Source organism: Cannabis sativa, chromosome 7 (genome assembly GCF_029168945.1).
Source record: "Cannabis sativa cultivar Pink pepper isolate KNU-18-1 chromosome 7, ASM2916894v1, whole genome shotgun sequence".
NCBI lineage: Eukaryota > Viridiplantae > Streptophyta > Magnoliopsida > Rosales > Cannabaceae > Cannabis > Cannabis sativa.
The window spans coordinates 47553115-47568135 of NC_083607.1; the positions used below are offsets into that span (position 1 = coordinate 47553115).

General features: G+C 36.7%; 2 protein-coding genes across 2 annotated transcripts; both read right to left on the reverse strand.

Moving 5' to 3' along the window:
- Positions 1-606: 606 nt before the first annotated feature.
- Positions 607-5134, reverse strand: LOC115697247 (alpha-glucosidase). The gene is made up of 5 exons (XM_030624176.2): positions 4776-5134; positions 3600-4267; positions 2472-2702; positions 1720-2363; positions 607-1617 (listed from the first exon to the last, which is right to left on the reverse strand). The coding sequence occupies exons 1-5, from the start codon at positions 5039-5041 to the stop codon at positions 739-741; spliced, it is 2688 nt and encodes an 895-aa protein (XP_030480036.1). The 5' UTR covers positions 5042-5134; the 3' UTR covers positions 607-738.
- A 581-nt stretch (positions 5135-5715) lies between these two features.
- Positions 5716-6981, reverse strand: LOC115696499 (uncharacterized mitochondrial protein AtMg00810-like). Its single transcript, XM_030623399.1, has one exon. It carries the CDS (start codon positions 6979-6981, stop codon positions 5716-5718), a length of 1266 nt encoding a protein of 421 aa, XP_030479259.1.
- Between the last annotated feature and the right edge of the window lie 8040 nt (positions 6982-15021).

Sequence of the window (15021 nt, forward strand, 5' to 3'; positions counted from 1 at the left end):
ATCTGGGTGGATAACCAGAGTGCTGCTGCACTTGCAGCAAATCCGGTCTTCCATGCTCGTTCTAAGCATATTGAAATTGACTTACATTTTGTCAGGGATCAACTTCTGGACAAGCACCTCTCTGTTCGTTTTGTACCAAGCATAGATCAAGTCGCGGACTTACTCACCAAGCCTTTGTCTAAAGATAGGTTTATCTACCTTAAATCCAAACTCAAAATGGTTACCACCCCTTTTCGTTTGAGGGGGGATGTAAACAGTATTAACTAATGTCTGTTAGTTAGTTACATTTTCAGTTAATTCTGTTAAGGTAGTTAGTTTGTTTTCATCTTGATTCCTACTGTATGTACTCTGTATATAAAGGCTAAGTCCTCATTCAATACAATCAAGCTTTTGCATTCTTTCCTCTGTTCTTTTCTTTCTCTGGTTTGCCTTGTACTGTTGTTCTACATGATCCACTTGAAAACACAAATCTTTAGTCATTAAAAATTTAATTTAGTCATGTTAAGTTCTTCTAGTGAAAGTCTGATTTGTTAAACTTGCCCACTTATATCATTTAGAAAGTTTAGTTTATAAATCTCAAATATACTAAATATTATCACCCCAAAATAAACAGAAGAAATAAGTAACCATTGAATAAGAACAAGGGTCACTGACCATATTTTTATTTAGACTAGTTCTTTAATTTGTTTTTCACTCAATTTCTTATTTACCTTCTAATTCTGGACAGTACTCACTACTCTAGCCAAAAGTGAGAACCAACTTGAATTCTTCACCTATAAGCAGTGGCAAACCAGTCATCTCCACTGTGCTGAACTTCCCAAAGCTATAAAAACTTGTTTTGATGCTAGAATCCTTTATCAACGTTCCTCCCGAATATAGCTTATACTCTTTCACCTTCTTAGCTTTTTCCAGTCCTATTAGGGTGATTTTACTAATGATCCACTTCTGAGTCAGAGCAAATTGTCCATTGGAAATGTTTGAACCAATAACGACCCCATCCTTTCCTACTGAGCTAGAAAAACTTACTAAACTCCACTTTCCTCCCTCCTCTCCCATCTTCACGTCCTCGCCATCATCCAAAAACACTTCCCCGGTGCTATTTGTGCTCATACTAGAAACGACCAAGATGTTGAAAGCTGTTTTACGAGCTGCTTGAGTTGTCATTGCTTCTCCTTGCAGGGCCAAGATATTGCCTTCTCTAACGTGAACATTAATATGATCTGCAGGAGCACTTAGCATGACATACTGACCTGATGTTACACTCACGGAGCTCGAGTAGTTGAACATATCAAACCAGTTTCCTGCTGGGAAGTATGCATTGACTGAATATGTTTGAGCTTTCAATACAGGTGACACCAATATTCCTTTACCAAGTAAAAATTGTGAACTGATGTTATAAGTTTTGGTGTCTTTAGGAAATGAAAAGAAAAGAGGTCTTGCAATGGGAGTTCCCTTTTTGTGTGCGTCGTACATTAATGTGTAGAATGTGGGAAGTAGCCGGTAGCGGAGACCAAGAACCTTCCTAGCTGATGCAGCCACTGAATTCCAAAGATAGAGCTCTTGACGAATTGTAAACTTGTCTGAGTGATCTCTTGCAAAGGGGTAAAAGGCACCAAGCTGCATTTTACAAAGTCATGCAATTTATTTTAGAATGAAAGAAAAAAAGAAAATCTAAAGCTTTGCACTGTTCTTTAAGAAACAAATGCTCCAAGCTTATACCTGAATCCATCGCCTACAGAGCTCCTCGGTGGTGTTTCCACTGAAGCCACAAATATCTGCTCCAACCATTGGAATTCCAAAGAGTCCAAAGTTCAAAATGGATGGAATGGTATAAGCCAAATCGTCCCATGTGGCTGCATTATCTCCGGTCCAGTGAGCTGTGTACTTACCAGAGCCAACAAAAGTTGATCTAGAAAGTACAAAGGGTCTTTTACCAGTCACATTGACTAAGGCAGCATTGGTGACTTTACATTCATATAAGCCATATAGATTATGTGCATTATACTCTGTTACATTACCATAATGCAAACATGTTGCCGGTAAGGTTTTATTAATAATCGGTCGCCCAAAAGCATTATTGATTTTGTAAGGAGGGTTGTCAAGTTTAGAAGAAGGCTTTGGAGGCGAGCTAATGAAATTGGAAACCTCATTCATATCCAACCAGATACCATCAAAAGGAAGAACATCTCGAAACAATTTGATCTCAGTACGCCAATATTTATAAGAAGCAGGATTTAAGAAATCGGGGAAGTAAACTGGTCCAGGCCAAACCTCCCCCAAGTATGGAACACCATCGCGCTTTATAAAAACATCAGCTTCCATCCCTCTTAAGTAGGTCTTATAAGTTTTGTTCACACCAATGCCTGTGAAAGGTCACAACAATTATTATAACAAAGTAATAGCAAGTAACAATTTACACTATGCACTTATTTGTTAAAGAAGAAACTCCTCTGCTTTTTGTCTGTGAATACCAGGATCTATGATGAGGACATATTTCTGTCCATTTTGATGAACTTTGTCTACAAAACGCTTCATCTTTTCGACTGGAAAGTTAATAGGATCGAGAGTGAAATCCTTATAAGCATCCATGTAGTCAATGTCTGTCCAGATAACTTCAAGGGGGATTTTAGCTGCTGCATAACCAGCCACAACTCCTTCCACATCTGAAACATTCTTGTAACCGTAACGACATTGATGAAACCCTTGACAAACGGAAAGAAACAAAATGAGGAGTCTTATCCTTTGCATTACATTTAGTTGCAAACTCATGACTTCTCAATTTCAAATTAACAACTCATAAACTCATAATTCTTTCCTTCTTTCTCAACAACATTGTAACAACCTTCAAATTTATTTAAGCTCCTCAGTTCAATGACCCAGAAAGCTAGCAAAATATAACTAAGAAAAACAACAAATTTAGCCATTGTAGAACACTAAATTCCATCTATCTACACAGTGAAAAAAAAAATGTTGCTAATATGTTGAACTCCAATCAAACTTTGCTTTTTTAATCCTACTAAAAATTATCGATAAGGACAATTTGCCATCTAGTTTCTTTCCTTCTAATTTATTATTAAGAGCACTTTTAACTAGCTAAAAATTTAGAAGGCACAATAAAATATAACGAAGAAAAACAACAAATTTAGCAGTTGCAGAACACTAATTCCATCTATCTACACAGTGAAAAAAAAAATGTTGCTAATATATTGAACTCCAATCAAACTTTTTTTTTTATTTCTACTGAAAGTTTTGAGATAAATTTATCAATGAAGACAATTTGTCACCTAGTTTATTTCCTCCTAATTTATTATCAATAACACTATGAATAGTTCAGACACTATTTTTAGCTAGCTACCCTACCCAATACTAAGAATAGTATATAATCCAATCCTACCCTACCCTACAAAGTGACCATAAAGCTAAATCTCAAACTTAATTTCCTAAATCATATAACCCAAATCTGACAACAAGACAACCAACATACAAGCAAAAACAATAATTTGACCCAATTATTGTGCTGACTGCTTTTCCTATTACCTATCCTTTTTCTACTTTTACAAAGATTAGTATAAAGACTGTTCAGTTCTATTTCTACCTACCAAATGACCAGTAGGGCATAGGGGTCGGACGGCCAATGAGCTCAGTATACTGATCCAACACCGATTCGGGATTAGGCCCAGCAAAGAAATACAAGTCAATAACCCCTCCAATCATCTTGTAAGTGATTCTGTCTCCACTATAATCTATATCCATGCCATTACTGTTGAGCAACAAAACTCCATGAGTGGCTCCAGATGGTGACCTCACATCCATATAGAAAGGGTGGGAACCATACAGATTAACATCAGTATTCACACTACCAATGTCAGCATTCCACAAAGTCAGAGTCTGATTGGGCCTAAGCCTGAACGATTTCCTCGTTTGTTCTCCCAGTCCGTACAGGTTGGACCGGTCCTTTGGGAGAGAAGAAGATATCTGTAAGAACTGATCCTTGAAAACCAAGCGAGTCTCTGGTTTTGAATTCACCGGAGAAGTATCGAAAATGGTCTCTCCGGTGGATCTCCGGGAGACGCTGAAGCCAAATGGGGTGGTGTTGTGGAAGGTCAGGACCAGGTCTGAATTGGGTTTCGCCGGAAACTGAATTTCCGGCAAGAATCGGAGCTGGGATTGGGTGTGGGTTTGGCCAGGGATTATGTCTTTGGGTACTTCCCATCGTTTCTTTTTGGCGTCTGTAATTCGAATTCTTAGACGGTCTGCTGTGTCGTAACTGGATTGAATGAATTACAGAAATCAATTATAACTTTTTAACACATATATAAATGTCCAGAAAAGACAAAAGATCTTTTTATAGCATTAATATGAAGTTTTACGACAATTCATTATACTCTTATAGAAACATGATTTGTCTATAGTGACTTCACAGTTCACATGAATGTTAGTTATAAAGTGTCGGAAACATAAAAAGTAAACAAAAAAAACCATACATTTCCTTCGAGATGCAGACAAGAAATTGGATTTTATATACCTGTATAACTGATTATGAGATACTTTATCCAATACTAGTAATAAAAGTATTTATTAACAAAAAAAAAACATACTAAATTATTTTTTTATGGTTAGTTGGGTTTTCGGTATTTGATATAAAGAGGCCTTTGATTGACCAGTCAGAAAACCGAATTGGGGATAAAATTGGCAAATTTCTTTACTTAGCAAAATAAAATCTTACACCAAATCCAAAAACAAAACAAAACAAAGAGAAAGTGAGGGAGATTTACCTAGCAGTGAGAGTAAGAGATTGAATATCAGGACCATAAGTTGAGCTGTTCTTGATGAGTTGAAGATTGGCAGTCAACAATTTGCCCGAGTACTGACTGTGAATGGATTTGATTTTGTAGCCATACCCAACAACAGCTGTTTCTTGAGCTGTGGAAGAAAGAGAACAAGTAGTAGAGAAATGAAAAAGAAGAATTAGGAGAAGAAAATGATGAATTTGATTATGTGAAATTAGTGATGGAATAGCTCTGTTTTTGGAGCTATCCATTATATTATCACTTGGACAAGGAAGGAGGAGTTAATCATCATCTGACTTTTATAGGTCCCATAGAACTAGAAGTCGACTTACCAAGGGACTAATGTCATAAACTAAATTTCAAAGATCAACGACAAAAACGTCCATTCTATGACCCCACTTTTCCACTTATTAGTTTACTTACATTGTAAATTTTTTAGTGGGCATATTTAGTAAAATGACAAAATTAATTATGGTAATTTAAAATAAGGTTGAGATTATTAAAAAAAAAAAAGAGAGAGAGAGAGAGAGATTGTGGTATAATAGATAGAGTTTTCTTATTTAAATTATTATAATTAATTTTTTTATGTTTAAAGGAATGTATTTATATTAATTGTTTTTCAAAAAAGTTGAGTTTCTTGTTAAGAAACTATGTAAAGTTATATCTTTAATGTATATTTTGTTTCTTTATTAATATAAGGAAATTTTGTTAAAATTCTGCCTATGTGCAATAATTTATTTATTGCGGAATTTAAAGAATAAAAAGAAATTATTATTGAATGAATGAATGAAATTACAGAAGGGGGCCAACTATATATATATATATATTACAAGAACCTTATCGAAACTAACTTAACTAACTCCAGCTCACAGTACAAACCGACTCAAAGAATTGGTTAAAACAGTTAGATAAAAAGGGAAGCAAACTAACTGTAAACAACCAATATTAACTGAACAACAAACTGAGCTACATGGACTGAAGTGAAATAAACTGAAGTCCTTAATATCCCCCCCCCCCAAGGTGGACTGTATAAGTCGCATACAGACATCTTGTTGGTGTGAGTAGTGAGGGTTGTTGAAGGCAGAGGCTTTGTGAAGGCATCAGCTAGCTGTAGGTTGCTTGAGACAGGTATCAAGCGGATTGTCGAGTTGTTGATTTTATCACGAATGAAATGGCAATCTAATTCGATATGTTTGGTGCGTTCATAGAAGGTGGGATTGTTTGCAATGTGAGTAGCTGAGAGGTTGTCACAGTAAATGAAAGCTGGAGCATCTTGGTGAATATGAAAGTCTTGCAGGAGATACTGCAACCAAGTAAGTTCACTGGTGGTGGCAGCAAGTGCCCTATATTCTGCTTCAGCAGAACTTTTAGAAATAGTAGGTTGTTTCTTTGTTTTCCAAGAGATTAAACAATCTCGTAAGAAGATGCAAAAACCAGTGGTAGATCTCCTAGTAATGGGGCAAGAGGCCCAATCCGAATCTGAAAATCCCCTTAGATGAAGAGAAGAATTTCTGGGGTATAGCAGTCCCTGTCCAGGGCTGCCTTTTAAGTATCTGAGCAGGTGAGAAATGGCCTGCATATGTGGAGTTCTTGGGGCTGACATGAATTGACTTAAGGTGTTCACAGCATAGGTAATGTCTGGTCTTGACAAGGTGAGGTAAAGCAATTTCCCAATGAGTTGTCGATATGCAAATGGATTTGTCAAGGGCTCTCCTTGCTGATCATCGAGCTTGGTCCTAGGATCCATGGGAGTTTTTGCTGGTTTACATCCTATATAACCATTGTCTTCAAGAAGTTGCAGTGTATATTGTCTTTGTGAGAGGAAAAGACCATGTGAAGCACGGGCAATTTCGAAGCCGAGAAAATACTTGAGCTGTCCGAGGGCTTTAAGCTTAAATTGCTGATGTAGAGTAGCTTGAAGCTGATGTAACACGCCAATGTTTGGTCCTGTGATGACAATGTCATCCACATAGACAAGTAGAGCAATGAAATTGTCATCCTTTCCTCGTGTGAAGAGAGTATAATCAGCTTTTGATTGTATGAATCCTTCTTGTAACAAGGCTGCTGTGAGTTTCTTGTACCATTGTCTTAAAGATTGGCGAAGCCCGTAGATAGACTTGTGTAGTTTACAAACGAGATTGGTACCTGTAGAATCACAATCAGTAATTGTTAGTCCAGGAGGCAAAGCCATATATACTTCTTCATTGAGATCCCCGTTTAAGAAAGTGTTGTTTATATCGATTTGTAAAGTATGTCATTGTTTTATTGTAGATATAGCAAGTAACAATTTAAAAGTAACCATTTTGGCCACGGGGAAAAAGTGTCAAAAAAATCAAGGCCTTCTTGTTGCGTATAGCCTTGAGCAACAAGTCTAGCCTTAAACTTTTCGACTGAACCATCACTATTGAGTTTAATTTTATAAACCCAACGACAACCAATAACCCTTCTATTAGGAGGAAGAGGCACTACACTCCAGGTTTTGTTGTTCCTAAGAGCTGTGAGTTCATCATTCATAGCATCAAGCCATTGTTTGAATTTGATGGCTTGTTGGTATGTTTGTGGTTCCTTCAAGGAAGTGACTGCAAGGATAAAAGCTTTGTAAGATTTAGTCAATCTTTCATAGGAAAGATACTTATTTAAGGCATGAGGAGTAGAAGAAGTGTCCTGTATTGCTGAATAACATTCAAAGTCTTGTAAATAGGCAGGTGGCCGTGAAATTCTTGTAGTATCTGCACAAGAACTAGAATTAGTGGGATCAGTAGCAACATGTTGATAATCTCCAATAGGAGTTTGAGATATATTATGGGAAGGTATAACAATAGTGATAAAAGGATCTACATCAGTATTATTTTCATTTAGTTTTAAAAAAGGGAATATATGTTCATGGAACACCACATTTCTGGAGATGAATATCTGCTAGTTATTGATATCATAAACATGATATCCTTTCACTCCTTGAGGATATCCAAGAAAGACACAAGTGCGTGCTCTAGGATCAAACTTTGTCCTATGAGCAGCGAGAGTAGAAGCAAAAACCAGACATCCGAAAGTTTTAAGGTGTTGATATTCAGGTTGTTTGTTGAACAACAATTCATAGGGAGTCTTGTTTTGCAAAGTAGCAGAAGGTGTGCGATTAATTAAGAATGCAGCTGTCATGATGCATTCTCCCCAAAAAAATTTTGGGCAAGTGAGCTTGGAAATACAAGGCCCGAGCAACATTGAGCAAGTGTTGGTGCTTTCTCTCAGCAACAGCATTTTGTTCAGGAGTTTCAACACAAGTGAAGTCATGCAAAATTCCATTTTTCAAGAAAAGATCTTTGAAAGTAAGCTCGGGGGCATTATCAGATCTAAAGGTTTTAATCATACAATTAAATTGGTTTTTGATGTAAGATAGAAATTGTGGGATGATATTTAAAGCATCAGACTTATGTTTTCAAAGATAAATTCAAGTAAATCGAGAATGGTCATCCACAATAGTAAGAAAAAATCTGAAATTGGAATGAGAAGGAACATGGTAAGGACCCCAAATGTCACAACGCACTAGATCAAAAATTTTGCAAGCAAAATTATTGTTATTTGGAAAAGGGAGTCTCTTATGTTTAGCCATAGGAAAAACATAACAAGGAGAATCTTTATGAAGGGCAGAGGTGTTACACTTGAGTTTATTTCCTAACAGTTTCAAGCATTTATCAAATAAGTGTCCTAGTCTAGCATGACATATATCAGTTGTAACACTAAGAATAGGAGTAGCAGTAGGTGTTGGATCCAGTATGTAAAGTCCATCCTTGGATTCACCTCTGCCAATCGTCCTCTTGTTGATTAGATCCTGCAAGACAAATGCATCAGTGGTAAAATCGACCTTGAGATAATTGTCTTTGGTTAGACAGCTTACAGAAAAAAATATTATATTTGAAGTTTGGCATAAAAAGAACATCATTTAGTGCTATATCCTCTGTGATAGCAACAGTTCCACTTTGGTGAACAATAACAAAGTCCCCATTAGGCAGTAATAATCTTGTAGGATTAGTGTTATAAACACATCGAAATAAATTTATATTAGAGCATATGTGCCTGGTGGCTCCTGAGTCTAAAATCCAGGAATTATGTATTGGAAAATTAAGTATGTTCGACATTATGATACTTGAACTACCTGTAGCATTACCAGCATCCGATTTGGGAATATTAGCTTGTTGTCCTGCTAACAGATTGAGAAGTTGCTGGTATAGCACATTTGTGAGTTGGGGCAACAAAGTCCGACCCTCTTCTTGAGTGTTACTTGTGTCTTTGTTGGTCTGCACTTGATTTGCTGTAGCGTCTTTGGACTTATTTTTGTTGTATCCAGGAGAATACCCATTGCAGTGAGTGCAAAAAGGCCTATTTCTTTTAGGAGGATGGGATTTGTTTCCCTGAGGATCAGATCTGTTAGAGTTTGGTTTATCTCCCTGAATTGCAAAAGCAACTCCTGGATTTGGATCAGCAGTGATGACATAATTTCCCTTTTGGTTTTCTTCTTGAGTAACAAGGTGAAAAACCCGGTTGATTTCGGGTAAGGGGTCCATAATCAATATGCTTCCACAAACTTGAGAGAAAGAATCGGATAGCCCCATAAGAAATGACATGATATGTTCCATGTGGTGGTGTTCTTGAAGTTTCTTGACACCACCACAGGTGCAGCCATTGCAGACACAAGCAGGCCTGTAATTCGACAACTGCTCCCATATAGTTTTCAGCTTCATGTAATACATACTTACAGTCTGGTTCTCTTGCTTTAAGTTCATCAAACTTTTCCTCAAATTGTATATATGAGGACCATTTCTTTGATGAAATCGGACCTTAAGGTCAGACCATATAGCAGCAGCTGATTCGTCATACAAAATGCTAGAAGAAATTTCTTTGGACACAGAATTTAAAATCCAAGAAATCACAATGTTATTGTTTCTAAACCAAGCATTGTACATGAGAGTTTCAGAGGAGGGAGGTTTGGGAATAGTACCATCTAAAAAACCGAGTTTATTTTTGACAGAAATGGCAAGAATCATAGCTCTGCTCCAAGACATGTAATTGTCTTGGCCAGTAAGAAGTTGGGAGACGAGAACATTACCAGGATTGTCTCCGTGATGTAAGTAATACGGGTGTGAAGGATCTTCAACATGGCTTCTTTGTTGAACGACCTGTTGATTCAGGTGAGTCTGCAACGTCGAAATGGAGGGATCGCCAACCATGGCAGGTATTCCGTCGTTGTCTTCATCGTGAGTGGAGCTTTGATTATCAGTAGCCATTGCAGAGCTGAAGCAAGAACAGAGGATCACGAATCGAAAGAAAGAACTAGACAGAGCATAACAGGGCTCTGCGGTGTAACATCGCCGGAGAAGAGACACGGCGAGAAGGCAGAAAGAACAGATCAAGGGAAAGCATTCCTTTCCCGCTCTGATACCATATTGCGGAATTGAAAGAATGAAAAGAAATTATTATTGAATGAATGAATGAAATTACAGAAGGGGACCAACTATATATATATTACAAGAACCTTATCCAAACTAACTTAACTAACTCCAGCTCACAGTACAAACTGACTCAAAGAATTGGTTAAAACAGTTAGATAAAAAGGGAAGAAAACTGACTGTAAACAACCAATATTAATCGAACAACAAACTGAGCTACATGGACTGAAGTGAAATAAACTAAAGTCCTTAATATTATTTGAACGGATTAATAGTTTGTTTGAATAAATTCTGACATTTTTTTTTTGGAAATATTTTTCGTTTATTGTTTGATTGTTTCTTTAAGCACGACTTATGGTGTATTTATTGAGAATATATTGTTACTGAGGTTGTAATTATATATGGTAAAAATAAAATATTTTATTATATAATAAATACTATATCTATATCTATATCTATTTAATTGATTTATTATTCCTTTCTTGTTTTTTTTTTTTTTTGAAGAAAAGCGTTTATATATTAGAAAAAAGATGGTTAGACCTCGCGGTCATTACAAAAAAGGTGTTCAAGAATCGAGGGAATAGGATTACATCCGAAGTTCTACTGGGTAAATGCCCACATAGCCACATTATGGGCAACAAAATTACAGTTCCTACTAATATTATAGAAAATACAACTAATAAAAGAGGGAGAGGATCTAATACAAAAAGAGACATAGTTCTCAAGCTCCCACCTGGACCCAGTCCTCTTAAGAGCATTGATAACTACCCTCAAAATTACTCTCAACTATAATAAGCTTAAAGCCATGATTCTTCACAACATCCAGCGCAGTGCAGCAAGCCGCCGCTTCTCCACATAACGCATCAGCAAACTCCAATCTAGAAGTATGAACCCATATCACCTTGCCAAGATGATCCCTTGCAACAACAGCAGTACACATAGTGTCCAACCACACTTTAACATCACAGTTCAGCTTTATCCAGTCTTGAGGGGGAGGGCGTCAGGCAACCGCCAAGCTCAGAGGCAAGCAAGGGAACAAAGAAACATGGTAAACTGCAAGAGAAGAGCGAATATTATCAATACACTTAATCACATCAAGCAGACAGTTATTATGTACCTTATCGTTTTTGATCTGCCATATGGTGTCAACAGTTTACGAAGCATAAAGGAAAACCTCATCAGAATTGATGCCTTTGTTTTTAAGGTCCTAGATGAATTTTACCCAGTCCCACATCCGGATGCTAGTACCACAAATAGGAAAGATGCCCCAAGGAAAGGACCTTTACAAGTGGAAAGCCACATTACAAGATAAGAACAGATGTTCAATAGATTCATTCTTTGTCCCACACAGAGGGCACACCACATCCTTAATAGGAAATTATTTGCAGATCTCAGACCGAACTGGTGAGAGCCTTGGCCAGGATACACCACCATAGAGTCTTCAGCCTTTCAGAAATTTTACTATTCCACAATCTTTTCCAAAGAGATGGGGCAACCTCACAATGAGGTGTTGGAATTATTTTACCAGGATCTTAGTTTTACTAACAAGTATGTTGTTTAACATCCTAAATATGAACTTCTAAAACGATATGAAATAAACACATATAAAGTATAAGAAACCTTACAGTGGTTGCAGCGAAATATAATGTCTCCTTCCGCTCAGATCTCTAACCCTTGTATCCTTTCTGTAGCAGAGTATCACCAAGATCTGAGCCCGAATGTCCTTCTCTTGAATCTGAATTCTTCACAGCCTTACACACTATGATTGAGATACCACTTGATGTGTGTGGGCACTCACTCTTTCACTATAGGCTCGGTTTAGAAGAGAAGAAGAGAGAGAGATGGTGGTTTCGGCTAGGGTATAGGAAGAAGGCTCAAATTTGATCTGAAGGAATGAGATGCATCATCTTTTCCCTAAAACCATCACTACCTATTTATAGGAAACCACCTAGGGTTAGGTTAGATTTATTTGGCATTAAAATAATGAAAAAATAAATGGTAAATATGCTCTTTAAGTGGCCGGCCATGATGTGGATAATGGGCCCCACTTTGCAATTTTGCAATTTTGTCATTTTTCCATCTCATTTTCTCAAAAATGCCAATTTTCCAATTTAACCACTTAAATGTCAATTCTAATTATTTAATAACTAAAAATTAATTATTAAATAATATTGTCATTTAATATATTTATTAATTAGACTAATCAAAGTCTCTTAATTAACAAATTTACCCTAGAAACCCTCTCTTCACAATTAAGCCCTTGCTTAGTGAAAAATTCATAAACTAGACATAGTTTAATTTTAGAATTATAATTGATTAATCAAAATCAATTAACGGAGTCTTACAAGTAGTATTCTCTCAACTAGTATGGGGACCATGGGCCCATATATCTGAGCTTCCAATAAGCAGATCCAGAATTTATCAAGTAAATTCACTGACTTATTAATTCCTTGTTGCATCCACTCATAGAACTTGGAATTGCACTCTTAATTATATAGAACGCTCTATATGTTCCACGATATAGATACGCTATTAGTTATCCATTGTTATGATCCCAATAATCAATGATCCTCAATAGATGATCTACATTGTATAGGGATTAAATTACCGTTGCAACCTTCAATGTATTTTATCCTTAAAACACTTAGCCACCTATAAACGATATTTCAGTGAACTAAACATAATCACTGAAATGAGTACTCAACCATTTATCTCTATTTAGCCAAGCTCGAAGGAAATCATCATTTCACTTCTATGTCTAGAAAGAAGCTATAGATTCCATATCTATGTTTAGCGCTCCCACTCAATTGCATTACCATGTTCCCAAAATGTACGTATCACCCTGACAAAAAAGTAGGCTTAACTAACAAATCAAAGAACATGTATAATACTCTTGAGATTGAACCTAACCATATCAGGATTAAGATCATTTGATCTAGAATCAACTAGGTGATATTGAATTGAATAGATATTTTGGTAAGTTTATCATATCTGATTCAAAGTTCAATATCGGTCCCTTCCGATGCATACTCCATGCATCCAACCCAAGCTTTACTTAACCAATGCCCTGGAAAGGACATAACACTTATCCAAGGTGCAAGTAAACTATGTTGTAGATTATCATATCAGTTAAACTCTGTGTACTGATAAATCTAGGAATATATATTTAATCACATAATCTTAATTACTTTCCACTGTGCTGACGACACAATAAACAAGAATATAAATGTGATAAGGGTTTGGATGAATTTACAAATCAAATAAACATATACATGATAACATGAACCAAAGGACACACAAATAAGTGATGAAAATACTTCTGTTTCTTTATTGATATTTAAAGGACAAAGATTACATTGAAATGGAGTTTTATTTAGGGCATAAAACCCAAAAAAACTCCCACTTGCACTAATATAAAACAATCAGTACGTTTCAAATTAATCCTAAATTCTGACGGTGCTTTTCAAATGCAGTTTCTGCCAAGACTTTGATGAATGGATCAGCTAGGTTGTCCTCTATGTCCACTTTTTCCACCAGTACATCCCCTCTTGCCACATACTCTCTGATGATGTGATATTTCCTTTCTATGTGCTTGCTTCTCTTGTGGCTTCGAGGCTCTTTATTGTTGGCTATGGCTCCAGTGTTATCACAAAGAAAAACCAGTGGTTTTTCCATTTCAGGGACGACACCGAGTCCTGTGAAGAACTTTCTGAGCCAAACAAGTTCTTTTGCAGCCTCTGTAACAGTTATGTATTCTGCCTCCATGGTAGAGTATGGAATTGCAGTTTGTTTAGCACTTCTCCAAACCACTACTCCACCCCCAAGAGTAAACACCATCCCATATGTAGATTTCCTGTCATCAAGACATGCCTAGAAATCGGAATCGGTATAGCCTACGGGATTCAAAGCACCACCCTTGTAGACTAACACGAATTGCCTTGTACTTTTTAAGTACTTCAAGATATGCTTAACAGCATTCTAATGTTCCTGTCCTGAATTTGTGTGATACCTGCTCACGATTCCTACTGCATAACAGATGTCAGGTCTAGTGCATAACATAGCATACATTAGACTTCCAACTGCAAAAGCATAAGGAACCCTTCTCATGTCCTCTATCTCTTGAGGATCGGTAGGACACTGTTCCTTAGATAGACGGATACCAAATCTAGAAGGCATGGTTGCCCCTTTGGTGTTGGTCATTGAGAATCTCTCTAAAACTTTATCTATGTAAGTTGTTTGAGAGAGAGCAAGGGGTCTGTTCTTCCAGTTTCTTATAATCTGAATACCGAGAATATAGGCAGCTTCACCCAAATCTTTCATTTTGAATTGAGTGTCTAGCTATTCCTTGATGTCAGTCATTTTCTTGATATTGTTGCCAATTATTAAAATGTCATCAACATAAAGGACCAGGAATACTACCACTTGGTTTTCCTTGAGTTGATAAACACAAGGTTCATATTCATTCTGAAAAAAGTCGTAGGTCTTGATAATTTCATCAAACCTTTTGTTCCAGGAGTGAGAAGCTTGCTTAAGTCCATAAATGGACCTATTGAGTTTGCAAACTTTCTTTCCTACCCTGGAAGAACATAGCCTTCTGGTTGCTCCATATAGATATTTTCTTCAAGAATTCCATTAAGGAAAGCTATCTATACATCCATTTGCCAGATTTCATAATCAAAAGCGGCTGCGATGGAGAGAAGAATTCGGATAAATTTGAGCATGGCGACTGGTTTAAAAGTTTCCTCATAGTCCACGCCTTCTCTTTGGGTGTAACCCTTGGCAACCTGTCT

Excerpts from the sequence above, each read along its gene's own strand:
- LOC115697247 (XM_030624176.2), bottom strand. The coding sequence starts at position 5,041 with ATGGATAGCTCCAAAAACAGAGCTATTCCATCACTAATTTCACATAAT. Across the intron at positions 2,364-2,471 it reads TGTCCTCATCATAGATCCTG|GCATTGGTGTGAACAAAACT; the intron begins GTATTCACAGAC and ends GACCTTTCACAG. Across the intron at positions 1,618-1,719 it reads TCTGTAGGCGATGGATTCAG|CTTGGTGCCTTTTACCCCTT; the intron begins GTATAAGCTTGG and ends TGTAAAATGCAG.
- LOC115696499 (XM_030623399.1), bottom strand. The coding sequence starts at position 6,981 with ATGGCTTTGCCTCCTGGACTAACAATTACTGATTGTGATTCTACAGGT.